This window comes from Pungitius pungitius, chromosome 15 (genome assembly GCF_949316345.1).
Source record: "Pungitius pungitius chromosome 15, fPunPun2.1, whole genome shotgun sequence".
Lineage (NCBI taxonomy): Eukaryota > Metazoa > Chordata > Actinopteri > Perciformes > Gasterosteidae > Pungitius > Pungitius pungitius.
In genome coordinates this window covers 11,403,393-11,429,415 of record NC_084914.1, presented here as the reverse complement: position 1 = coordinate 11,429,415, position 26,023 = coordinate 11,403,393, and the positions used below count along the sequence as shown (strand labels likewise).

At 44.6% G+C, this 26,023-nt stretch overlaps 1 protein-coding gene across 1 annotated transcript in view; it reads left to right on the top strand.

Annotated features, from left to right (window-relative positions):
* Positions 1–26,023, top strand: part of gpc1b (glypican 1b) — a 52,359-nt gene that overhangs the window by 4,694 nt on the left and 21,642 nt on the right. Inside the window, exon 2 of the mRNA XM_037458365.2 lies at positions 24,424–24,582. Within this exon, the coding sequence (XP_037314262.2) occupies positions 24,424–24,582 (159 nt within the window). The remainder of the gene's footprint in view (positions 1–24,423; positions 24,583–26,023) is intronic.

The following is a 26,023-nucleotide window of genomic DNA, read 5'->3' as shown; positions in this document are numbered from 1 at the left end:
TCCAATAAAATCCGGTTAGGTCACTGGTCGCTTTTGACAAAAAGTCGCCAAGAGGATTTGGAAAGTGAATCTTCCAAACAACAAAGGACATGCGCATATCTTAAGTCATCATTTCGACTTTCTAACCCTACTTTTTTTTTGTGGCGGAAATGGCCTTCCATACTCACCTTATTGATCCTAATGATAAGATAATGACTGCCAGTGTGCTTGCTGCCCCCTACACCGCTTTTCAGCCAGAAGTCAAACAGAGATAAGAGCCCACCGCCAGAATAAAACCTAGCTGAATATCCAGGGAGAGGCTGCAAAATGCACAATAAAACTGGAGGAGTCATATTCATTTAAAATGTCTATTTCAATCTTGTTAGTATAAAAGCATCCAACTGTCACAATCTGCATGATCTGCAACCCAGAGGACCCATACTTGTGTTCAGAGCAAAATGTAGACCATGTAGAATGTTGTGTCTATCTGAGCCCTTAATCTCTCTGGACATATTGATGCAGTAACCCGCAGGTGCTGTTAGCCTTTAGACCCCCCAGTCCCTCTGTGGGGCTGCTTGACCTGTGGTGGCACTTCATTCTTGTCCCCTTCGGCAATGAGCTCGGATGCCAGTTTTAGATTTTTTAAATGATATTTTCAGTGTTTTATTTACGCTGGAAACAATGGAATGGGAATGGTGAAATCGTTAGTTTCTTTGCGTGTGCACTTCTTTGCTAGTGAACCCACGTTTCATAGCAGCAGGCATTGATACTTAACTGGTGTTCAGGGAGGCCTTTTGAAGAGAATGAACAAAACCAAACCCAGAACATGGGATGCGCCAATTACATCATCTGTTTAAAACCCCTATGCGTCTCTGCGTGGGTCATTGTTATGTAAAACAAAGTCTCACTAGATCAGATATCAAAATAATACTGACATAGCCTGCATTGAATGTTATTACATCAAAGCGCATGCTTCACCAGGATGACAAAGTATCACGGTTTGGTCTCTCTTCCGGTTTTAGTTTGAAGTTTCATGTTCCTTGTGGTCCTGGGTTAGCTTCACTTCCTGCCTTGTCCTGTGATTGCCTGATTGTCTCCACCTGTGTCCAATCACCTGCACCTCCCTTGTGTATTTAAGCCCCGTGTGCCTGTTGTCCCTTGTCGCGTCATTGTCTATGTCTACCCATCGTTGGTGCATGTTCTTTTGGCTTCTGTTAGTTTTTGTGCAAAATAAAGAGCACATTCCGGAAATCTGAATCCTGCGTTTGAGTCCTGCCTGCCTGCCTGCCTGCCTTCAACCTGCACCCTCGACAACCTGACACAAAGACATATATTACTATAGATAAATCACTTCATTCCCTATTTGGATCTTTTCAGTTTGTCTCTAGTCTTGTGAAATAATAATGAAACTATTTTAAATCAAACTTCAAAATGTAAAATTCTTATTAAATTTAAAAAAGAAATGACAAAACGGATATTTGTAAAAAAGAAATGACAAAACGGATATTTGTAATGAGCAGAAAATGAGTAAAATAGCCCTATGACACATTCGGAAATGTTGGGCATGCAATATTTAGTGTGTGCACAGAACCCTCCAGCCCATTGATACCTTCGCCGATGGTGGTGCCGGTGGTGCGGTTAACTAATTGATCACACTGAATTACATATCGCCGTCTCGTGAGTGGAACTCATTAGCCGACTTGGAGATAAGAGCGCCGAGGCTTATTGGAAGGTTACCGTCGGCATGAAGCCCCGTGCATCTGTCGGCGCCCCCCCTCCAGAGAGATTAAAGCAACAGTTGTTTCTGTAACCCAGTGTGCCGGATCATAACCCCGCTGCAGTTTACGGCGAGCGAATCCCTGCATCTCAGGATCCTGTCCGTGCCTGTATACTGCGTGCGTGCGTAAAGTATCGGTGAGTGTGTTCTTTCCGACCAAGTCAATGTGCCCGAGTTGTTAAAATGCTGAAGTCAGGAAGAAGCCTCTTGAAGCATTAAGCCATAATGGGCTGCAGGGAGCATGAAACAGACCACAGTGTGTTTGATGTTCACCATTGAGGGAGGGGGGGGGGGGGGGAGAGGTCTGCTGACTGTGACTTGGGTTTTCCTGGTCGGCCCGGGTTTCGCCCTGTGACGAGCTATATGTACGGGGGGGGGGGGAGAAAACCACACAATGAACAGAGAAGAAGAGAGAAGATGGAGGTAAAAGGAGCAAAGCAAACAAAACAAAAAAGGCTCCTTGTGTGTGTGTGTCTGCGCTGCATCTCATTCATTAATCTCTTAAATATTTGAGGGGCTGGTTGAAAACAGGAAAATCTGGCCGTCACTGTTTCCGAACATATTTAGCTGCTCAAACAAACAGGGACACATATATCATTTCCCGCTTACCAGTCAAAGCACGGAACACAAAGTAGTTGTTTAAATCTGAATAATCTTTGGGCAGACGAATTCAGGTCAGACCAAAACATAACAGCCCCATTTCCTGTACACAGGGAAGACAAATAGTCAAATAATTGCATTGACTCATTTCTGCACCAAAAGACGCAAGAGCTGACAGTAATGTCCCTTTTTCCCCCCCATAATTTGTTTGTCTTATGTACAGATCGTTTTTTTTTTTTTTTTTACCGCAATTTACGTCAGGTTCTTGAAGGGAAATTGAGGCCCAAAGCAGGTTGCTTCTTAGGATACGAGGCACCACCTCGACAAGTGTCAGCTGACTCTCCTCTGACCAGCATGCACTTCAGCTGTTGCCACCCCTCGCCTTTCTCCCTTGCTGCGCTCGTTGTGTCTTTTGTTCCGTGTCACTTGTCTAATGTGAGAATCCAAGTTCACACGTACAGCCTTCCCTTGGCCGACACACACACACACACACACACACACACACACACACACACACACACACACACACACACACACACACACACACACAAAGAGAAATACACACAGGCGACAGCATTGGCCGGCCTTTTGATGTCACCACAGGGGTTTGCAGTGTCATTGGAACAGGCGTGTGTGTGTGTGTGTGTGGTGGTGGGGGCGTGTGACTCATCTTTTGTCTTCAGACGAATTTCTTGTGTCAAAAGGAGAATTATTCCCTACATCGTGTGGGAGCTCTCATCGTGTGGGAGCTCTCATTTGTGCCCCAGATGTGTTTTGAGACACACACACACTTCTGAAGCCATCGTGAGGATATTATCCCACCGCTTCCTCTCCATTTGCTGTCGTTGTGTCCGCAGCGTTACGTGCGCATCATCGGTGGCATCTCTGGGTCTGCATTTGCCCTTTCCGTCGGTTGTGCACACGAGCGCGTGTGCCGTGGCGGCTCGCGTCCCCCTCCAGCGGCGCTTTCTGTGGACGAGGTGCGTATTTGAAGTGACAGGAATCCGGCTGGAGCTCTCGGCGTGGCTTTGCTTCCGCTCCAGCTCCCGCTGCTCCGGCCCTCCTGCTGCTCAACAGATGTTACAGACCCAAACCAGGACGCCCACTGCCGTGTTAAGCAATGGCAAGCTTTAGGGAATTTTACAGGGCGACACACCCTACGCCAACGTGCACATCTGGAGCTGTGGACCGGAGTGTTCGCTCCTGTGGCTATGGCACCATGGCAACAAATTCAGCAGGCCCCCCACTGGGGTCGGCTATTCTTTAGAGCAGTGGTTTTCAAATGAGGGTACGAGAGAATTCAAATAATGTAAAAAAAATACATATATTCAATACAATTTGTGGAGTGGAAATTCATAAACTGAGATTTGTTTTCAGTGGACTATTCATTTTCATTATTTATAAAACCCAGAGTCCACCCCTTACCAGGATGGTTTGACCCAACCAGTAGTTTAATTAAATAATGGGATAATCTCTATTCTGTTTTCAATCTATACGCTAGGATCAGCTAATTATGGGCCATCATGACTTGGAAATACTAAATATACAGTATTTACTCCATCTTTGAAATAGTGGCTACACTTTGCTCGATGCCGTCTTTTGTGAAGCCCATACTTTTGAACTCTTCCCCAATTTCCGAATTGAATTTTCTATTCCCAAATATAATTGTGGATATAGATGGTGATGTTCTCGGATGGAGACAACGTCCAGGCTCTTATTTTCCAATTTAAAACAAGATCGAAAAGGAATTGATGAGAGATCGGTCCGTGTATAAAAAGATGGGAGAGAAGATAATAAAATTGGTAAGGTATCCTTCTAACTGAAGAATGACTGAAATGCGTCCGACCCCTTTGGTTCTCCGCTGCCCGGCACACACAATGCAGATTTAATAAAGATAGGACACGCAGGCACAGTGGCGCGCGTATAACCTCAACTACACACCTCCCTTTGATAAGCAATCATTTCTGTCCCGCTCTGTTCAACAGCCCCCTTCTTTCCACACACAGGTTTTGATTAAAAACACCGTAGCTCACATCTGAAAGAGAAGCCTCCCCCGAGGAACCGGCCTGCGAGTCACCAGGCCCGCTGCTGCATGTGGGCGTCAGGCGGACGTTCCAGGTGTTTTCTAGACTCCCCCCCCAAAGGTGTAGCAACAATGTTAAACACAATGTCTCCCAAACTCGTGTTGTGGAACGTGTTTGCACGCAGGCAGAGGCAGAGAGGTCGCAACTTGGCCCTCATCTGTGTCTCTTTGTCTTTTTGAGGTGGTCATTTTGGTTTTAGCTGCTACACACAATGGCTGTTTAGATTTGTTGCTACTAGGCTTTTTTTTCCCCCATCTTCTTATCATGGAGCTAAACGGTTTTCACACTTTATTATCGTAATTATTTTCCGCCCTCTTTCTCTCCCCGTAAGGCTTTATCTCTCATTCCAACATTATCTTCTCCTGCAGAGGAAGTTGGGAAATTCATTTATTTTTCATTGGAAATGCACTGGATGCTCACAGATATTTTTCTTCTAGCACTTCTAGAAAGCATTTGTGAACCATGACTCCATATTTGTGTGATCTAATTTTACCACACATTTTATAGCCTTAACATTAAAGCCATATGTTTCGGGAATCCAATTCTTATTTCTAAACTTTTTATTAACGGCGCTACACACGATGGCGACGCGGGACTCCTCGGTCTTCTGGGCTTTGGAATTGACGTGTCAGAATAAGATGAATCACAAACTGTGTAACCTTTATAAGCTAATTACCCTGTTAGTTTTCTCCTGTTCCGAATCCATTTTTCGCCCACTCACTTTAACCGCCCTCCGACTTCCTTTTCTCAGAGTTTGAATGTACTGTAATTACAATGAAATCTGTGTGTTGTTTTGTTGGCTTCCTGGAGGCCCAGCGAGCAGAGTTTTTCTCCCGGGCTTTAGTGCTCTGTGATCCTCCTGCATCTCCCCCCTCTTCCGACGGTACATTTGGCTCAAACTGAAATCCTTTGCTCCTTCTTTTCTTCTTGCAACCAGAATATCCAAATGGGTTGTTCCCGCCTCTTTACATCTCTCTCTCTCCTACTTTGTGGTGAAGCAGCTTCCTCAGTTCTCTCTGTGTCCACTCCAACTCTCCTCTTGGATTTTCTGCTTTTTAAGCACATTTTTCCGTAATTAGACAGTAAGATCTGGTTTAATGTGACATCAATTCTCCAGGGTTGTTCACTGTGTGGTGAAGGAAAGCACCGTGTTGGTCTGCTTATTTGGCTGGACGCGCTGGACTAATTTGATCTGGGGGTGGAGTGACTGATGGAGAGGCGAGAATGACCGGAGGGTTTCTAAGGCCAAACGAAAAAAGGGGGAAAATTAAAAAAAAAGCTCCTAATTACAAGGGGCAATATGGGATTACTGTCAATGTCATGCTAGCGAGTACAGGATTAGCTGGTTATAACCCTAATCCATATTTACTTAATTGTTTTTCCACATTCCTCATTTGAGCTGCCTCTTTTACTAATTTTATAATCATAATAGTTAATATTTTTTTTTATGTCTGTGCGCTTTTGAGAGATCTTGTGGAGACAATCGATAGAGATCACTTCTGTCCTGTATGCATGGTGCCTGGGCTCATTGTGTCTAACTGTGTATTTAAGGAAATGGAAGAATGGTGGAAAGGAAGATCAAGACCCAATGTCAACTACAGAACAGATCATTTCCAGATACATTTGTGATTGTGTTTGGCTCCACATTCATTGTAGTAAATGGCAGGATTTCACGTAGTCTCGCTTGTGGTACTGGAAAGGCTACATTAAAGGACTTAACACAAAAGTGAGTCGTTTACTTGTGTAATAATGTGCGCTTACCACTAATATCAGCATGAATTCCATCGTACAAGAGCTCCAAAGCTTTTGCTACCGTGCAAATGTACCTCTCCCCTCTCTGCACGTGGTGAGCTAATGAACTTGAAGTGACTTTTTGTGCTGCAACTTCTTCCTCTCGGCCGTAACCGGTCATTTCAGCTGGGCCCCCTCGTCATCGTTTCATTCGTCTCGTTATTTTCTATCTTTGTCCGCTCGCTATTTTCATCCGGTCTTCCTCCCCTGCGCAGTCTTCTCTCATAAATATTTTACATATTTCAAATGAACTCTGTCAACTCAAGTTTAGCGCATGGCTGGGTGCCGTGTGGGTTTCCAAAGCGCATAATGCGTTTTTCTATATCGCACGTGTTTGAGTGTGTGCACGTGTATTTGAATCTATATACTAAAATGTTGTTCTCACAACTCGGTTTCCGCATGCACGTTTGGATAAGAGCTCCCATGAGACGTGTGTTGCTTATGATTTGTATATTCAAGGCTTTTTCCACTAGACAGGGTGACTAAAAACATGTTATTTAGAGCAAAGACTTGCTGTGTTGAATAAGATTACCTGTTGTAAACATTGTACTCACTGGATACAAATACTGGGAGCTGCTGATCTGTAGGCCAATCACAGACCTGCGCTATACTCATATGCAATTTTATTTCATTTAATAGTTTGACACAAAGCGCCTCCTTCAAGGTCAATTGTGAAGATCCTCCTACTCAACCTAGACCCCAAATGTTTCCTGCAGAAGCCGTCAGCTGACTGATCACAACACAGAGATCTGACCTTGGTCATCATGAGACATTCCACACATGCACAAAGTGCAGCATCTGGTGTGTTTTTAACCGGATTCCCAGACTCCCAAGTATTAGATAAGAAGGACTCCTTTGGTCCTGAGGCCTACTCTCTGCCTTCAACTATCTGTGTATTTGGATGTTACAGTGTGTCCCCAGTCTCGTAGCGATTGTAACTTTGAGCTTTGTGTCAGATCGCCCGTCGTCTCTCCTTCTGGTTTAAACTAAAAGCATTCTCTTTAAATATTTCATGCTCGCGCTACCACATTGCTGAGATCAAAAAACAGTAGTAACTTTGCCCACTTTTATTGTCAACAGCACATTACGTCTACGCTTCCCTGTCATTTGTTTTCGGCGCGCGGTACTTAAACATCACACTTTCTGCAGGCATTTTCAAAACATAGGATTCGTTGCAATAATTGTTGCGCTGCAGTTCTGTGTTATCTCTATCTATGCCATCATGCCTGTGTACCGCACTTGTGTAGTGGGGGACTGAATCGCTTCCTTGACCTGTGCTGAATTGTACTGTCCTGTAGAATGACGAAATATCGCGAGATAACAAAAAGTCATGTTTTTTTAAAAGGTCTTTCATCTCAGTTCTATCTACCTGTTGATTTTATGGAATTATTGGTCCTCCTGATGAAATCAAGGCATGACAACTCAAATTCTGCATGTTGAATTTGTCAAAAGTTTGTGTTGCTGATGCAAGGAGAAGCATCGAGGCTTTGATGTTTCATTTTGGGGTGTTTCCATCACAGGAATGAACTCTCCTTGCGACAGCGTCTCTCTTCTTTAAATCTCTCCCGTCCCCTTTTTCAGGCTCTCAGTGAGATGTGAGTGTGAGAGCTGAGAGCTTTGTTCCCTCTCCCTTCAAGCTCCTTCTTCCTCCCCCGAGCTTCTTTCAGGCCTCCTCTGCCCGTCCACATCTCTCTTGGCTTCGTTCTCGTGATAAAGCACAGCTGTCGCGCTCATCGTAAAGGCAAATTGTTTTCATAAATTGGCTGGCTGTCTTTCTCAGGCCGCGGCGCTGTGGATTTTGCCGTTGACGTCAGCCGATGTCGTTTACGCCTTGTAGCCAATTCAACTGTCTCCTCTGACGCCCTCCACGTTCAACCCGCTGCGTGTGTTTGTTCAAGCATGCACCAACAAGGCGCACTCGTTAAATCCAAACGAATCCCAAATTTCTTTCCGCAAACATCGCCCTTCAATTACTTACGAGAGAGTTAATTGCTCCGTTTCTATCCGAGTGTCTGCTGGCTCAGTGAGGAGCGCGATTCGTGTGATTGGCACTTTGCTCCTCTCGTCTCTACCGCTCTGTGGGGCTGTGTGAGACGTGCACGCGCGGGGGGGGGGGGGGTCAGCAGGCAGCGGGGGGGGGGCCGCGGCGTGGATGGGACGGGACATTTAATCATGCGCAATTGTCTGCTGAAGAGCCCAAAGGTGCATGAGGCCGCCTCTGGAGAGGGAACTTCTTTACGCCGCGTGTGACCTCCTCTACCGTGCGATTCATCTACAAGACCCTTATTTCTGGCATATGTAAATATGGCTACATAGTGTATGTGTAAATAATATGAAAAAAGTGATTTAACAGATTTAATTGGTTTTCCAGAAAACGTGTTAGGAAGATGAAAGATGTTTGTTGTAGGTTTTGCTGCTCTGAGGCGGTTGTGTGGTGACAGTATGTTGTTGCCTGTATACGTTTTTTTTTTCTTAAATATTTGAAGCATTCTTCAAGGCAGAAATGAGAAGTTAATAAAAGACAACTTCAATAGATGTCAGATGATCTTTTAACAAGCGAAAAAATATTTGCTGGACACTAAATGTAATCATATTTCTGGCTGCAACTAACTGATAACCAGATATGTAATTTCTTGAAACATTTACAGAATTGATCATTTGCTCCATAAAATTCCTGAAAAATGCCCAAAATCTGAATATATCAAGATTCAGGTGCCAACACGATCATTTCTTCATCTGCTCCTGTCAGCAAGGGTCAAATGCCTTAATAAATATGTGTGAACACATGTGTATACCCTATATTACGGCATGCCAAATCTTACGTCTGGAATGCATAACTTTTTAATGAATGCTCCTCTTGTCACACTTTCCATGCATAGGCAGTATAACTTAATGGCTGCTCAATGTATCTCTGACAGCCCTCCAAGGACGTTGCTAGAATAGCACTTCCGCTCTTCTCTGTCTAAGCTGCAAGACCGCCCCGCCCCCCCTCTCTACTGGACACACACACTCACACATCATAGTGTTACCTTTTCTAAAAGCACTTTGCTTTCTTACTCACTTAGTTGGCCTCTCTCAAACCGACATGGAGTTGTTTTTTATGGCGGCCTTAGCAGCTCTTTTGTAAATGACATGAAGCAGTTGTTGGAAAAAGCTGCTTTAACTTGTCCCGACTCCCACATCAGGCCCTTTTCAAAATGTAGCTAGGCCCCCTTCTGCCTAATGCACCATTACGCTGCTATAAATACTTTCCATGGACCATTGTGATGTGATGATTATTTTATTACCGTGATGGGTGTCATGAGTGAAAGGCGAGTCTTGCTGCTTCAAATAATGTTAGACCAGCGGTTCTAATTTTATCCCTTGACTGTCTGATTATTACAGATGTGAAAAACAATTGAATAATGAGCCACTTCACAGTTTCTTCAGCATGTACGGCTTCCCTTAGCAGGATGTGTATTTGCTGCGTTGTGTTTCACTAATTGCCTCCCGTGCAGAAGTTGCTCTTGATCAATGCTCCGCTGTATACAACGGTCTTCTCTATGGGTTTGTGTGGTGAACAGAAGGCACCTTCTCCTTTCTTTATGCTGAGAGCAAAAAAGGAGCCGAGCACTTGTGTCAATGGTCGTGGGGTCTCGCTCACAAATGACTAGATATAAAGTTACTGACATATTTTATAGATTGTATGAGTGAATTAGGCCTAATTCATCTTCTTAAATCTTAAAACCTGTACTCTATTCAGATTTTAATTTCTTTATAATCACATCATAATCAAATAATACATCTTCAGTTGAACTCAGGCCGTGCGCTGTGCTCCCGGGGCTCGCCTGTCCTCTCGTCGGGATTATATTGTCCCTGCTTTGTTTAGCAAACAGACCCCGCCGCAGTTTGGGATTTTTTTTTTATTGCACCTGAAGGTGATTCTGCAGTCTGTACGTAGTTACTGTATGTGTGCGTTAATAACATGGAGCAGAGACCTGCTTTTACGAGCCGTCTGTCCTTGTAGTTAAAGCAGCCTGTAGCACGTGGTCATGCTCTGCAGCGGGGTTTGGTGATAGAGACATCTTCCCTGGCAGTTCACTGGCGACTACCCCTGCAGTTATTATGGCCTGTGAGGGGAACCTATCGCGCTGTCTGGAGACAGCCGCCTTAACAAGACTCCGTCAAGTTCAAGTCCCTTTCTCTGTAGTAGAAGGGGCTTCTCTTTTTATCTTTACCCTACGCTATGGGTTTAGGTCAGCACCATTGGCTGTGTGCTTTTTCTCTTGAAATGTTAATGTTCATTTCTGTTCCTCTGCAAAAGGAACCCCACATGTCTTTTTCATTTCTATTTTTTGTTTTGTTTTTAAACCCTGCAGGGGAAAATACACTGTTCTTTTTTATTTTCGTGTTCAGCCAGCTGTTGGATAGCCACTGTTTCTCTCTGAGTCTCAATGAGGTTTTCCTTTTGCTTGCTTGTGGCTTGAATCTCAACAGAAGAGACAAGTTATTTAGGAGAAAAGGTTTTTCTAAATTCACTCTACTGTATTTTCACCTCCAGGGACACAAGGTAATAAAAACCATATTTGTTCATTACGGGTGAAATTAAGGTCACAAGCACTAAAGAGCACTAAACTATTGTTCTTCCAAAACCAATTCACATTCTCAAATATGTCACAGCAAGTATGAACTCGAGCTTGTATTTCTGCCACAGTAGCATCCTGGACTTCATTTGTTGACTGTATCTATTTTTACATGATCAATATCTTACCGTAGATCATCTACACAGATTATAGGTAAACTGCTGTAAAAACAGATTTGTATTTTGGATTCTTTCAAGTCACAGAGTATACACCCATTCCTGTCTAGTCCCGACATGTACCGTAGCTCAGAAGCTTACTGTACACAAAACCTCAGACACACACACACACACACCTGCGCATGTAGCGGATGAAAGGGGACTTCTATCTTGGCTTTTTAACACTTTTTATTTTACTGGTTAAATCTCCATAAAGATCAAACGAAACTTGACCTGACGTGGCTCAGCGGCAGCTGACAGATTTGAAGGTAATTAAAAGTGCCCTTTTGCCCGATGACTGATGCCGGTGCGGCGGCATCCGGGTGGTGTGACGTGGGTAAATGGGTGGAGGGCACGGGCACAATGATGAGCTTTGTAGGTAGCGTGGGTGTACGGGGAAGGCCACATGATGTCAAGCAAGTGCTGGATTCAGTCCATGTATTCAGCTCCTCCTCCGAGCATTTAACACCTTCACACAGCTGGGTGAGGAGGAGTGGAGAGAGCAGGTGGTGGGAAGCCCTCCTGCAGGAGGAGCTGCAGAACAAGGGACTGCATTCCTTGTGAATAACATGGTGGAGGATTGTTTGGAGTGTAAGATGTATTTTAGTTCAAAGAGGGGTTGGACGTCAGAGGTGGTCATATACTTTGCAGCTGCATTAAACATCAAGTCGTGAAACTGGACTTAAGCTCGTACGCATTGCAGCTGCCAGAGTTCTCACACAAACAAAAAGCAAAACGGAGTGATCTTTGCAAACTACTTTAACGTATACATTTTTTTTAAAGTGTATCTACTTACAACATTCGGAAATGCTTAGCTTCTCCATACTTCATTTAGCATCAAATTAGAAGTCGTACGCTAAATAAAGCTACCACCAGAAGCCAGTGGAAACTAGAGGGAAAACAGAAAACCTGGCCACACCAGCATTCATATTTACGGAAAGGTACACCGTTCATGCCACAACAACTTGTTGTTGTTATTTTTAAATCTTGTTTTTTGTGCAGAGTAAATGAACAAGATGTGACATTGAGCAAGAGAGTGAACAGTTCACTCTTAACACCAGAGGGATATTAATGTCTCTTGAAGAAAGTGGATACGAGTTATAATATGGACCAAAATGGTCAATGGTCATTGTCCAGTGAATAATATTCTCACATTACACCCAGATCCCTTCTCTGTAGATTCATTAGCTCACGTCTGTCGGTGCCACTGTGTGCAGGGAAGCTGCCGCCTCCCAGTCGCCCTGTGCTTGCGTTCGGCTGGCGTGTGGCCACCAGATAAGAACCCGAGTCGCAGAGGAGTGGTATAGATAACCTCAGCTCTCCATTCCTCCTCTCCGCGTCATTGTCTATCTCCATCTCGCTCCTCTTTCTATTTCTCCCTGCGCCGACGCTCGGTGAATTTCTTTTGCGTCTCAACTTCTCCTGAGGCCGTGGTGGCAGGATAACCATCTAGCCTTTCAGCAGAAGCCAGTGGCCTATCCGTCTCCCCGTGGCCTCCCTGTCGGCTCTCTTCCCCCCCCCTCTGCTTCACCTTCATCTCCCTGCGAGAGGATAACCATCTAGCCTTTCAGCACAGGCCAGGTCTCTCTAATGACTGTTTCCAGTGAGGGAGGACAGCGGAGAATCTTGGTCCCATTTCAGCAGCTCGTGGGGCAAAGGGGAAGTCTTCTGTTTTTTTCTTAAATATTTGGACATCACCAAAGAGAAGGACGTTTGAATTTAATGTGTTGGCAAGATGAGATGATAAGAATCCTGCCTCTTTAAATTCAACCCCTCGTCGTTGAAGTTATATGTCAGCTATTATGACACCAGTGCTTACGTGGCTGGCTTTGTTTGCTAGTTTGATTGCTTGATTGCTTTTTAAAGGGCAGCGGGTTGAGCTCAACAATCATCCAACACAATTAAAAATGATGAAAACTTTGACTTCAAGTAGAAAACAAAAAGTCAAGGGTCTCATCAAAAAATACACTGCCATTGGAGCCCGGCAAATCATTGTGTTTCTCATCGGACCCAAACTCAAGTCTGTGTTTCTGAGATGCAACACCGCTGCTGAAAAAGTTATGATGACAAGAATGAGAAGCCAAATTTGCAAAGAAGAGAAAGAAAGAAATCTTGACAAAGAAGAAACTCCCAAAAAATTTTTTTGAGAAAAAGTATAAAAGGTCCAAAGGTGATGAAAACGTGGGGATAAAAGAAACTGAGAATGAGCAAGACAAAGCAAGAGTTTCAATCTCCTAAAGCTTAGCTCGGCAGCAAACCAACAACATTTTGACAAGCGACAGGAAAACACAGCAAACTTTCATGTCAACCGTCACATGAGCTCTGAGAGGGAGGCATTAAAAGACTGTATGACAGAGCGGGTGAGTGGAGGTATGTCAGAACGACACAGACAGACAGAGGGGAGAAATACGAGGGAGCCAATGAGCAAAGAACTGCTGCACCTCCAACTTCACGAGTGCAGCCTCGACAAGCATTGAGGTTTCCCTTTTCAAAGAAGGAAACCTACAATATGAAAAACCCCTCTTTCAGGCCTGGACTGAAAGGCATATCGGACAGGGGTACAGCGAGTGAAAGACACAAACATTCCTTTCACACATCTAGAGGCCTTACCTGTCAGTGCGCCGCAATAAAGCTGCTCGCACATGGGCAATGGGCCAAGATTTGGAATTTCTAAAGGCCTAAAGGGCGGCCTGTGAAGAGCTTAACACCCGACTGGCAGTGAGTCTTTGTTAAGGGAACTCATTTTACATTATAACCAAGTAACATTGATATTTCTGTAACGTTTGCACACCTCTGATCTTCAGTTTCCAGCACTATTCGCAACACTATTCATCTTATCTGTCTTTGGAGTATAGTGCGCATCTTCTTCTCTGCCTCTGACCTGTTACATTCTAGTCTGACCTTTTTCAGCATCAAAGTTCCAAGCCCTTCTGGATGTAATTCCGTCACGGCTATGGTGAAGAGTAATTTGCTGTGGTTCCAGCCGATCTATCTTTGAAGAATGCTTGGACTGTGCAGCACAAAACATTCATTCTCAAACTGCCCATAATCTGTCCCCTGTCCCTGACAGCGAGAGAGAACTAATGATTTTTTACATCATTAAGCTTGTTTCAGAGCTTGAAGGGTCATTCTGTGACCAGTCAGCCTCGCACTGTCACGCTAACAAGTACTAACCCATGACAAATTCACTCGTACCAATAATGAAATGTGTGGAGATTTATGTTGTTTTTCCGTCTCCGAGTTTGATAGAGGGCAAGTGGTCCAGTCTCACCGTAAAATGATTCTTTTTCCAGGAAATTACTTTACTGTTGGTCCCAGTCAAAGACTATTCAGCCACGTGAAAGCATTCAGTTAAAGCTATACTGATGTGGAAACTCAGGGGCTATTACAGTTGAACCGTAATAGGGAGTCCAAATCATTATGCAATCTTTCCATTTCAATGGTTGCATCACTGATTAAGGTGTTTTGAGATTTTTAGCATTCCTTGCCTCGCATGGTAATTAATTGCAAAATTACAACAGCCTTACATTACTTGTGAAGTACGCCAAACATAACCGCTTCAATGTAGGACTACATGGACCACCGCCCATTTAGTATAGGTATAGAGCTAAAGCTCACAATACAGGCTACAAGTTTGGAGTTTTTTGTCTTTTGTTTTTCCAGTTTGAGGCATTTGTTTCCCCCAATGACACCAGCACAATTAAATACCAAAACATATGAAGAGAATGCTTTGCTTTGTATCTTTAGATTAAAAATACCAACATTGGCTTCACCATGAAGGTGACTCAAGCTTCCCATTAGGCCCCCCCTTTTTTTCCCCAAACAAGCACAGGTCCAACTATGGGTTGTGGTTCTTTAATCATTATATGTAAATGGTCAAGGCCCATGCTGTTTTGCGTCAGGCAGGAGCAGTGTGGGACATTAGCGATGAGGGGCCTACATAGAACAATGATTTGGTGGCCTGGTTTCTGGAATGAGCTACTGCGGTGAAGGACGCTCTGTGGTGTTCCATTGGACCATTTACTGAGGTCTGCAGAAGGAGCAGCCTGGCTGCAGGCGAGGAGGAAAACAGACCACAGCCTTAATAGTTCTGACATTTCTCCAAGCATCTTCATCTTTGTCTTGACTGTCCTGCTTTCCGATGCTTTCCAATGGTGTGTGTACGTGCTGACTATCGTCTTCGTCAGTCATCGCATCGTCGTCTGCCTACCTACCTGCCCATCGCGAAACCGTCATCGCTCCGTTGTCTTGTTGCCGATTGGCCGTGTGGCTTTCATGTTTCTGTTGGTTCGCGTTTCAGCGCGTCGGGTCCCGTCTGTCAGTTCGCCGTGTCTATCTGTCCGTTGTCGAGACATTTCACTGACTCACAGTGACTAAGTGATGCCTGAAGGGCTAGCCTGTTCTGACCTGACTTCAAAATAGACAGCTTGGCACGCACACCGTGCACACACACACACACACAGCGTCGCCAAAACAGGGCTTTCCTTGTACAGCGCCAGTTCCCATGTCGGCCCTCTTTTCTTCAGATCTGGCTTCTAATATGAGTCACTGGTTAGGGACTTACGAGCCGCCGTTTGAGAACGATCATTGAAGCCCGCAGCCAAAAGGCGTCTGATTGTCAGCTAACAGCAACACACAAAGCTCGGCCTGTTGGTTCAATGATTAAAGTGCTGCTGTTGGTGCTTTGTTGATTGATCAGACTTCAAGCAAGATTGTTCATTTTAATGCTTAAAGGTCGGGGATCATCGATACTGTCAAACCGGCCTGACTACATAACCAGTAGGTTGTGCAGCGTAACGCCATGAAACCAATAATGCCACTAAATGAGGGATGATGATAGTGTTTATCTTGATGTTTAATACAGACAAATGACAACATATTACAGATAAGAGAAAGCCCTCCAAGGTAAAGAGAACCATAAATAAACATGCCAGCGTTTGAGGATCTGGGCAAGTGTGGATCTGCTTTTTAGAAGTTCAGATTCCCTGGCCAAATTCCCAGAGGCAAAGGTAGGAGGGGGAACCAACTGCGTAATGGACTGAGAGATTTGACTGTGCTTTGATCTCATGAATGGCAAATATTGCCAGTCATAAATACCGATCTATGATCAGATTCAGCATTTAATACGTATCTGACTCATTATTGAGAATCAAAGAAGATCTCTCTGAGGATTTGACAACCTCTCCATCTTGCTTTGATAACGGTTTGATGGGAGTGGCATGGGTGTGTACTTGTGGGTTAACACCTGGTGATTGACGGGCTTTGATGAAGGCCTTTGTACTCTGACAGCAGAGAGAAAAGAGACACTTTAAGTACTAGAATGACGTATTCCATCGAATGTTCCAGTTGTCTTCTATTAAAAATGGATTTCTAATCATCTCTTAGTAAGAGTAAGAGAACAAACCGTTCCTTCTTCTGTTGTAACTTCAGGGAAGTTAGAAGCATCAATCTTAGCTGACAGCTTGTAAATGTAGGAGGTCTAAGTGATTATTATGAATGTTATTAGTATTATTTATTTCTTCAAAACCCTACCAATGAGTCTACTGTATTTTTCCGTTTTTAATTTGATACACACTATGAAGTTGTGAGGTGGAGAATGTGATTTCATGCAATGAACAAAAGGCTCCAATCCGTTAATTATGCATTGTGCAATTTCAGGAAATCATCATGTGTGAACGAGGGTGAGAACATTCTAGCAAATCAAAGGATTTGGCAGGTAACAACTGTGCCTGCAACTCCCCTGCAATACCGCGGGGAAGTTTTATTCATTAGTTTAACTGTCAGATTGAAGTTTTAGAGGCAGCTGTTAAATCATCTGGCATCTGTGTTGGATTTACGAAAGATCAAATTTAACTCTCTTTTGACTTTCTCTGGCTGCTCATCAGGAAAAGTTTTATTGAGCTGATAATGTGAATTTGTACATAGACATGTTGGATATTTTGAACCTTTTTTTTGCCTGTAACCTTTGATGAAAGCAATACAAATGAACCGAAACTACTATGATCTGAAATATGCTGTAATGCTCTCTAAGTAAATATGCATCAAGTGGGTGAAAATAGTTATTTGAAGGTCACTAAATCGTTTGTTTGCTCTTTAGCCTTGGCTCTTTTGTAAAAACGTATCATCCCCTGTGCTTTTTCCTCCACACACCGCCCTGGCTCTTTTATGTGCTCGCCTTCACATTTTTTTCTTCCCAAATATATACTGTATTTCTCAGCTGCATCACCCATTGGTTTCCACGTCTGTGTCTCTGACTCAGTCCTGACTGAATGTTTTTTTGAGCTCTTTTTGCTTGGACAGGCCCCGGCAACAACAGGTCAGCTTCTATCTATCAGCCTCTCCACCTCTCAGCAGCACAAGGCAGAGTGGAACTGGCTCCTTTGTTGGTTCTTTCACCACCAGAAAACAGCCCCGGCACAAAGGGAGGCTCTCTTAAAAGTGTCGAGCCATGAACTTGCTATCTGCACAAATACCTGCAAACAGGCCGCAATAATTTTCTTTTGGTAATGTAACCTCGGGACCTTGAAACGTGTCTAAACTCTTTACTGTTTGGCTCTTTAACCCTTTGGAGACTGGCTTTTTTTTGGCCTCTGCCTCCAAAATGGCACACCCATGATAAAAAGTGTAATAACTCTGGAACTACTTTGTCTACTTGTACAATTTATATCCGTGGAGGTAAAAGGGGGACCCTTGTAAGTGATATAATGTGTAACAATTGTCACTCTTGAAAAAATATATCAATATTATGGTACTGTTTGTGACCGGGTTCTGGCTTGTTTGGGCCCCAATTCGGGTTAACCACTATACTTCTGTTCCCCACCACCACCAATGGTCAGGAATCAAGCTGGAGAGATTAAAAAAACGAGAAAACCCAAATATATTTATCATAAGAAAAATCTGAGGACAGTTTCGCCTTCTTTTAAGTTTTAATGCGAGCAGCAGGGCCGGTCACATGTCATGTGACATGATGTTCTGCCTGATGTGTTTCCTGTAAAAGACCTTTGCTGGATAGTCAGTGGAAAACTCACCCTCTCACACACACACACACACACTCCAAACCGACACTCCACATTCTTCCACACACAGAAATGAGGTCAGCTCTTTCCTCGTTTTATTTTGAGATGGCCTACAATGCAGTTTAAGTCTAATAAATAGTTCAGCGGAATACCTTTCTTTCTAGAAACCTTTCCACTTTCCGTCTTATTGACATTCGGCAGGTAAAACACACAGACAAGCTCAGGTTAAGACATGCCTGCAACAGGCAGGGTGGGTTACAGGGTGCAAGTGGGAGAGTGTGTGGATTCACTGTCGGCGCGGTATTTCGTTGGTTGTGTTATTCTTGTTACGTTCTGCCGCATTCTGGGTCAGTCTGAGAGTTGATCTCATTCAACAGAGAAGTGAACAAAAAAAAATGGTAGGGAAAGGAAAAGAGTGAAGATGACACGGAAAAAGGCAGGACATGAATGGGCAAGTTGGCAGGTTACGAAAGCACATCAGCCTCCTTGACAGCTCTGTGGCTGTACCTGCTAAGTGAATGGGACAGGCCACTGTCACCATTGAAAGCAGCTGGCCCTCACACCCAGTGGGTATTCTGAGCCGGAAGGAGAGATGCATTCGAGCGCATTTGTGCGTGTCTCATCAGAGTGGGTGGTCAAATGTGTTTAGTAGGACTTCAGCTTGCTAATGACAAAAGTGGTGGGATCCCACAAGTTTTATCCAACACAGCACACGGCTTGCATCTTAACAACTGTTGAACATTGTTCCCTACTTATCACTGGTCCTCCAAATGAGGAAATAGATACAATTTTACTTAGGTTGACTCTGTTTTTGTCCACTCACATCCTCTGTCTATTTTCTTACATTAGAAATTGCCATTGCTGATACATTTCACTACGTAAACAGTAACATTATCACATTTGTTCACAAGTCTGATGAACCAGCACCTGGTTCACATCTGTTACTGTGGGAGTTTATACAAATAGGAACACAATTCCTAATAAAATGATTCCCTTTTGGGTTTTTTATACTGAAACTATTTGGCTTTCTTTAAAAGGTCACACCTTCTAAGCAAGTAATTGAAGAGCCGGTTGATTAAATTAGCATTTTCTTTTAACATTTCAATGTTGTACTTCTCTTTTAAGATAGGGCAACAGATGACTGATTTGTGTGTTAACATGAGCGCACAGTTATGGTCAAATTAAAACCAACTAGTAGATGGTCAGCAGCTTATCGTGCCCGCTCCCGTCTCCTCTCATCCCTTCCTGTCCTTTGCTGCACTCTGCTTCTCCTACTTAACTCCATTTCTCCCTGCTCCATTTGTTAACACACACTTGACCACTGAGTTAATCACAGCCGCAGCTATTACACTAAAAACCAAGTAATCTTCCCTCCGCAGCCCACATCATTACATTCTTCCCTGGGTCGTTCCTCTCTCGTATGAGTAGCTGATAGAACTCTTCCCAGACCATTAACAGTAATGTGACTCAAGTCAAGTACACATTTGTTTAGGGAGACGTTGGAGAGCAATACTCACTACTCCCTTGAGGAAGTCAGTTGGACAGCGAGGGCTCGAGGAAGGCGGCGTGCGGGTCAGCTGGCCTCGGGTGGTGTGGCCGCCACCTCGTCTGGCTCTGGAAGCTATTTGTGTGACTCTCTGGCTGGCTCACGTTACCACACTGTTGAGCATTGAGGGCCTAGGTTAAAGCCTGGGGTTGCCCTCTAGTCGCTCGGTGAGTGTGTGTGTGTGTGTCATAGTTTGGCGAACAAAGTAGCCGGACTAACAGCAAAACAGGAATGCAGGGTGGTCGCTGTTAGGCTGCATTAAGCGTGTGCTGGTTCAGCGCGTGAGATTTCAATGTGCACAGTTGGCGGATGAGATATGTGAGGCTCAGTTGCAAAACTTTTCACCTGTTTGAACCCTAATCCACTGCTGGAGTGTGGGTGTGTGGCCATGTGCGTAATTCCTGGTGTCCATGGGTCTTTTCCTTGGCACGGGCAATAATCTGCCTCAACTCTGGACACACACACACACACACACACACACTCTCATCAACGACTGGATTAGGCTGCTAATCCCTCAGATCCCACAGCATGTGTGCACCCACACACACACACACACACACACACACACACACACACACTATACGTGGTGAACAGTGTCAGTTATGCAACGGCAATCCCAACCAGCAGCCATTTGCGATGTGTGCCAGCATATGAGCGTCGTCGTGGTTGTGCCGTTTTGTCAGAAGAAAAGTACGGAGATTTAGCAACCGTAAGCTTGTAATACGCCCCACATTTCTGTTTGCTTCTCCAAAGCTTCAGTGTCAGCGGGGTCAGAATGCAAAAATACAACCAGAACTGTCGCCTAGCTTGATTTACGTCGAACTCCTGTCTCCTTTTTTATTTGGGCCGTCGTAATATTCATTTTAGAAAGTGCGCTATAACGCATTGTGCTATATGTCAAAATAAGCCTCTGCACACAGCAATGGGAGAAAAAGATGATTCTTTATTGCAATTTTCCGCCTTGCCAATGTCAAGGACAAAGGAATAAGCTGTGCACAAATGGGGGCATGCTTAAAATCCACCATGAACGCTGTGAATAGTCAACGTGTGCGTGCCCCAGCTCAATCAGCATAACACCTGCGCAGGTTAACCTTCTCACAAGTGAACGGAACCAATGCGGCTTCAAAACGTGTCACAGGCGTGAAATAGTGTGAAAATAGACCGCCGCCCTATGAGTGCAGTTACGTTGCGAGTCCGTGTTTATTTATTCTTGTCTTTTTTGTTGTCACACCCGGTCCAGAAAGAAACAGACCTACACTGAGTGTAGTGACACAGTGACACGGTGACACAACTGAACCAGGGGAGCATTTCGAACTCCTCCTTCGGTTCCCAGACACTTTGGCCTGGAGTCATTGGTAATTTCCTGTCGCCCCCCTATCCTCTCCCCGTGTTTCCCACCGTCTCTGAAAGCCGCTGACTGTCAAGTCTCTCCCATGCTTTTTTCACGCCGTGCACGACCCTGTTCAGCGTTCCCACATTACTGTTTAATAGGAGCCTTCCTCTCTGGTGAACAGAGATAAGCTAATGATTTAGGGAATTGCTCGGCATCAAGCAGCCATATCCGTCAAAGGACAGGAAACAAAAAGAAACGACTGTTATGGGGTGAATAGTTTCCCTAAATATGCCCCACGCATGGATTAATCGTGGAAGTGGGGTGGGGGGGGTCAGATAATTGGCTTGCCTCCTCCGTGCTGATTGGCCTCCCAGAAGGTGGCTGGTTAAAACACCTACTCTGTTCATTTGAATATTTTTGAATAGATGATTTCATTTTGAGCAGATTCTATTGGTGCTGGGTTTTGTTTTCGTCTCCGGGCTCCGACTTTGCCGTTTATACCCTGCAATTTGTCATCTCTTGCGAGACGAGAAGTTGTTCTCGCATTCCACAGTTTATTCCGACTTCAGCAAAAAATCAGGAACAACAGCGACAGGAAATGACCAGGGTAGGCGGGAAATTGGTTAAAGCAAGAGTAAATCTCTAAAGTACAAGGAGTGGTCTCGTGGTATGTGATGAAAACATGTTTTTTTTGTTGTTAGCCATCTCTAAGAGCAGAAAGTAGGTTGTCTGATATATCAAGCAGAGCAAATTGAATGTCTCCAGCATTATTATTGGCTGCCCTCTTTGTTGTGGCCCTTTTGTAGCCTACCTCTAAAACAGCTCCTGTCCAGATTGAGCTGTCCTCCTGATTACTGTAGTGTCCTCTGGCTATTGGACTGAAGGTGTGTGTTCTCTGGCTATTGGACTGAAGGTGTGTGTTCTCTGGCTATTGGACTGAAGGTGTGTGTTCTCTGGCTATTGGACTGAAGGTGTGTGTTCTCTGGCTATTGGACTGAAGGTGTGTGTTCTCTGGCTATTGGACTGAAGGTGAGTGTCATCTGGCTATTGGACTGAAGGTGTGTGTCATCTGGCTATTGGACTGAAGGTGTGTGTCATCTGGCTATTGGACTGAAGGTGTGTGTGTGTGCAGGAAAAAGCGAGGGACAGTGGCTTTCTACCCCCTTCGTTCAAATAAAGAGACACACAGATTTACACAAAGACACACACTTACACGGTGCAGTTTACTGAGCCAAATGTTTTGAGAACATTAGCCGCTCTTCAGGTCAGCCGACTGGAAACGCGATGCTCTTTTACAGGTGACCTTCTTTTGCCGTGTGCCAGATGTGTTTCCAGAACGTTGCCTGTGTGTTTAAAACTGCACTTGTGCGTGTCCAATCAGCAGATGTTGTGTATACGGAAAATGTATTAATATGTGAAATGGACCCTTTGAAAAGGCGCCTGCTGCCTGGCTGCATGCGGACGTTTCACACCCCCATCTCTTCATGCGTGTGCTTCTTTGTGAGTGTGTTGTGGTTTTAAGTGTGCATTGTTCTTTGCACAGATGTCCTTCAAATGGCAGGCAGCTAGCGGATTGCACTCGCAAAAATGGCCTCAGGCCCGTGGCACACAATGCCAGTAGAACCAGTGAAGGCATTTAAACGTCCGTCCCAGGGGCTGACGGATGACCCCTGATGACCCCCTCATGGCTGACGTTTCTCCATCAAGCTTCTCTCTGACCTCCCATCCTTCCTCCCTTTCACCCCCCCCCCAACCATTTCTTTGTACTCTCGTCTTCACCTCCCCTCCCCCTCATGCAACGTATTTGTCATCTTTCGGACGAGGACAAATCCCACAGACTTGCATTAAAGATGGGTGCTGAGAGATGGGTGCTCAATGTCACCTTCTCCCCCCCCCAAAAAAGTCCTGTAATCCACTCACTGTAAAGAGTTGGTCAAGTTGAGGCACTTGAGTTGTGGAAAGTTGGTTGCGATGGGGATGAAAGCGGAACCGTTGCCAGGTGCACGCTAATAACTTAATCACTAATTACTTACTTCTAAATGCCTTTGTGATGCGATGATTCAGACATACGGTAAATAAAGCTCTCGCGATTTCAGAGTCGCAATATTATAATGTGTAAACGGCAAAGCTTTGATGATTAGACTGAGGCTTAGACCTGAGCTTGTTCATTCTACTGTACTAATACAGGGCCAAACAGTCACATTTATGACAGTAGATGAGAGAGCATTGCATTTTTCGTATGTTGCAGGTATATGTGTGTAAATAAAACCTAAAAGGTTTAGGATTGGGGTTTATGTTGCAGAAAAGATGTGTAATCTCATCGTGCTGTTAAAACGAATTGCAATGGCGTAAACATTTTTGACATTTGACATTAGATTTGATCCAAAAGTATCCAAGTTAGATATGAAATAGATATAAAATGCAGTATGTAGCTATATTCCTTAATTATTCACTACATTAGACAAACATGATATGATGGGTTAGGGTTGGGTTGTAAAGTTGTAAGGGGACACACTGGATATCATAAACCACTAGAGATGTTGGCTGCTGTTCTAGAGATTACACTCAAGTCTCACAAACTGTTCTTCTCATCCCCTTTGGATGCAGCACCGCAACACAAAGCTTTCTGATTCGGAGGATCCTCCACGGTTTAATTCTGACATTATTAAAATGTTCATTCAAATGCACTCCCACATATGAACAATAGCACGAGAACAAAAAGGGCCTCACCAAAGTGTTTCCATCCTACAACCTTTTGATTGTTTGTTTGTGCGCCTCTTAACGTCTCAGTGTGATTCGTGGTGCCTCGCTCCTTGTTTTTAAGGCGCTTCTGTTTTTCTTTCTTTTCTTCTTTGAATTCGTATAATATATGCGCGTGTCTGTGTAATGCGCTTGTGTCTGGCAATAATAACAGCAGGGAGGAATCTTCAAAAATGTTGCATCACACCATGTGTTCTCTCGTTACCTGCAAATAAACGCCGCCCACGTGAGGCCTTCGGCTCGGCTCGGTGGATTCGGAGCGCGGCGTTTACGTCGCACCTCGTCCCGTCTCATTTGATGCTGCAGCTCGGCTGCCGTTTTTAACCGACTTTCAATCTCTCACACCTTTTCAAACGAATGTGCGTCACGAAGGCTCATTAAAACTGTGTGTGGAGACGAGGCTGCTCTCCTGCTCCAGTGCTCTGCGCATCTTGCCGGGTAATCAGACGGGCGAAAACACGTTCGGCTCCAGCGCCAGCAGGCTGCGGTTAAGGCCACACAAAGCCACTGCTGCTAATTCTCCCTGTTCATGTTCACCGCTGGTGTAGTTTATACAGCAGCAGCAGCAGCAGCAGCAGCGCCACTGTCAATCCTAGCTTTGTTTAGTGCTGACTGAATTGAATGAACCTGTTAATGATAATGAAACGTTTGTTGTTCTTTGTGTTCTCCACTTTTCTCCACCCCCCCCTCCCCCACCCGTCCTTCCTTCCAACAACCCACATCCTCGCTCCTCTTCTTCATCCGCCTGTCCTCCATCCAGGGGAGCACCTGCGCATCTGCTCCCAGGGGTACACCTGCTGCACCAGTGACATGGAGGACAACTTGGCCACGCAGAGCCGCAGGGAGATGGAGGGACTGCTGAAAGAGGCCGGCCGAACCTTGCAGACCTCACTCATGGGACAGTACAAGGCCTTCGATGGTGAGTTTGTGTATAATGTAGTAGATATATTTGTATAGTGTCTTCATTTCACACACCTCCTTTCATGGGACGACAAATGTGTACGTATATATCTGCTGAAATATATATTGCTAGAAAATCGGATTTTGGATGATTCATATATACATTTCAAAATTTGATTAATTGAATTTAAAAAAAGGGAATATGAAGGAAGTTACTGTATTTTGATATACTCAATATGCTTCCACATTCAGTTCTCATCATTTCAAATTCACTTCACCAAGACACACATCTGGTCGTGGAGGAAGAGCCGCTGAGTGCAGGTTAACGAAGCTTCGCTCCCTGCGCGCTTTGATAGTTTAGAGTTTGTTTATTGGACTCAATCCAAAAATGAAACAAGAAGGACCCACGTGTCCCCGTCCTCCTCCCCGATACGACGAACTCACCGAGAGGAGAGCAGGCGACATCCCCCGTAGGCAGACCTTTATCTCATGACACATGCTAAATCTACTCTTGCAGCATAACAAAATATTGTCAAGGTGCTTAATAATACATACGAAAATCAGGGCTTATTTGCAGTGCTCTGGGAGAAATGAGAGAGGCGAAGAAAGAGAGAGGTGAGGGAGGGATTTTCAGTCTTACCACATTGGCGCACCGAGGCAATTACTTGCGTCTAATGACCTGCTCCAGTTAATAGAAGGGTGTCTCTGTGCTGCACTTGTTCCTCTCGGCCAGTTGGTGACAATGGATCCGTCAGCCGGGGCGCTGAGCTCGGCTAGTTGGTCTGACCCTTTGAAATCCCAGTGATTAGTGGCAGAGTGACATTTCTTTACCGTCCTTCCTGCTTTCTCGTGGTGCCCCCTCAACGCTCAGGGGGGCGGGCGGCTGTGTGGAAGGGATGGAGTCCCCAAGTATGCACGCACACACACACACACACACACACACACACACAAATCTAACCAGGACATTCACATTATCTCAAAGGTAGTTTATGTCATCCTACAGTTCTTGAGCTTTCCCAAATTCTCAGCAAAACACCTCATTTAGCACAGCAGGCCTGTTAAACAATGCCGTCTACAGACACATATTTCCAAGCAGCACGCAGCTCCAGCCTCTAAACAGCCTAATGATGTGCATGCAAAAACTCGTGATTGAATACACAGAACCACACGGCACCAGCGCGGTTACTTGTGTTGCCTCAGAATGAAGTCATTTGTATCTTGTTTTTGTTTTTGTTGTGCTCAGAATTTACGTCTTTCTTTTTGTCCATCCGTCCCATTCTCATGAATGTGATATCTGAAGAACTCCTGAAGGGAATTTTGTCAAATTCTGTCACAAACGTCTGCAAAGGACCGACTTTTTTCTCCTCACCCTCCACTTGTGTTACTTCCCCAACACCGTCTTGTTCAAACATGTTTGCCTAACTGGCCTAAATAGTCCACGACATTGCTGATCGCCTAGC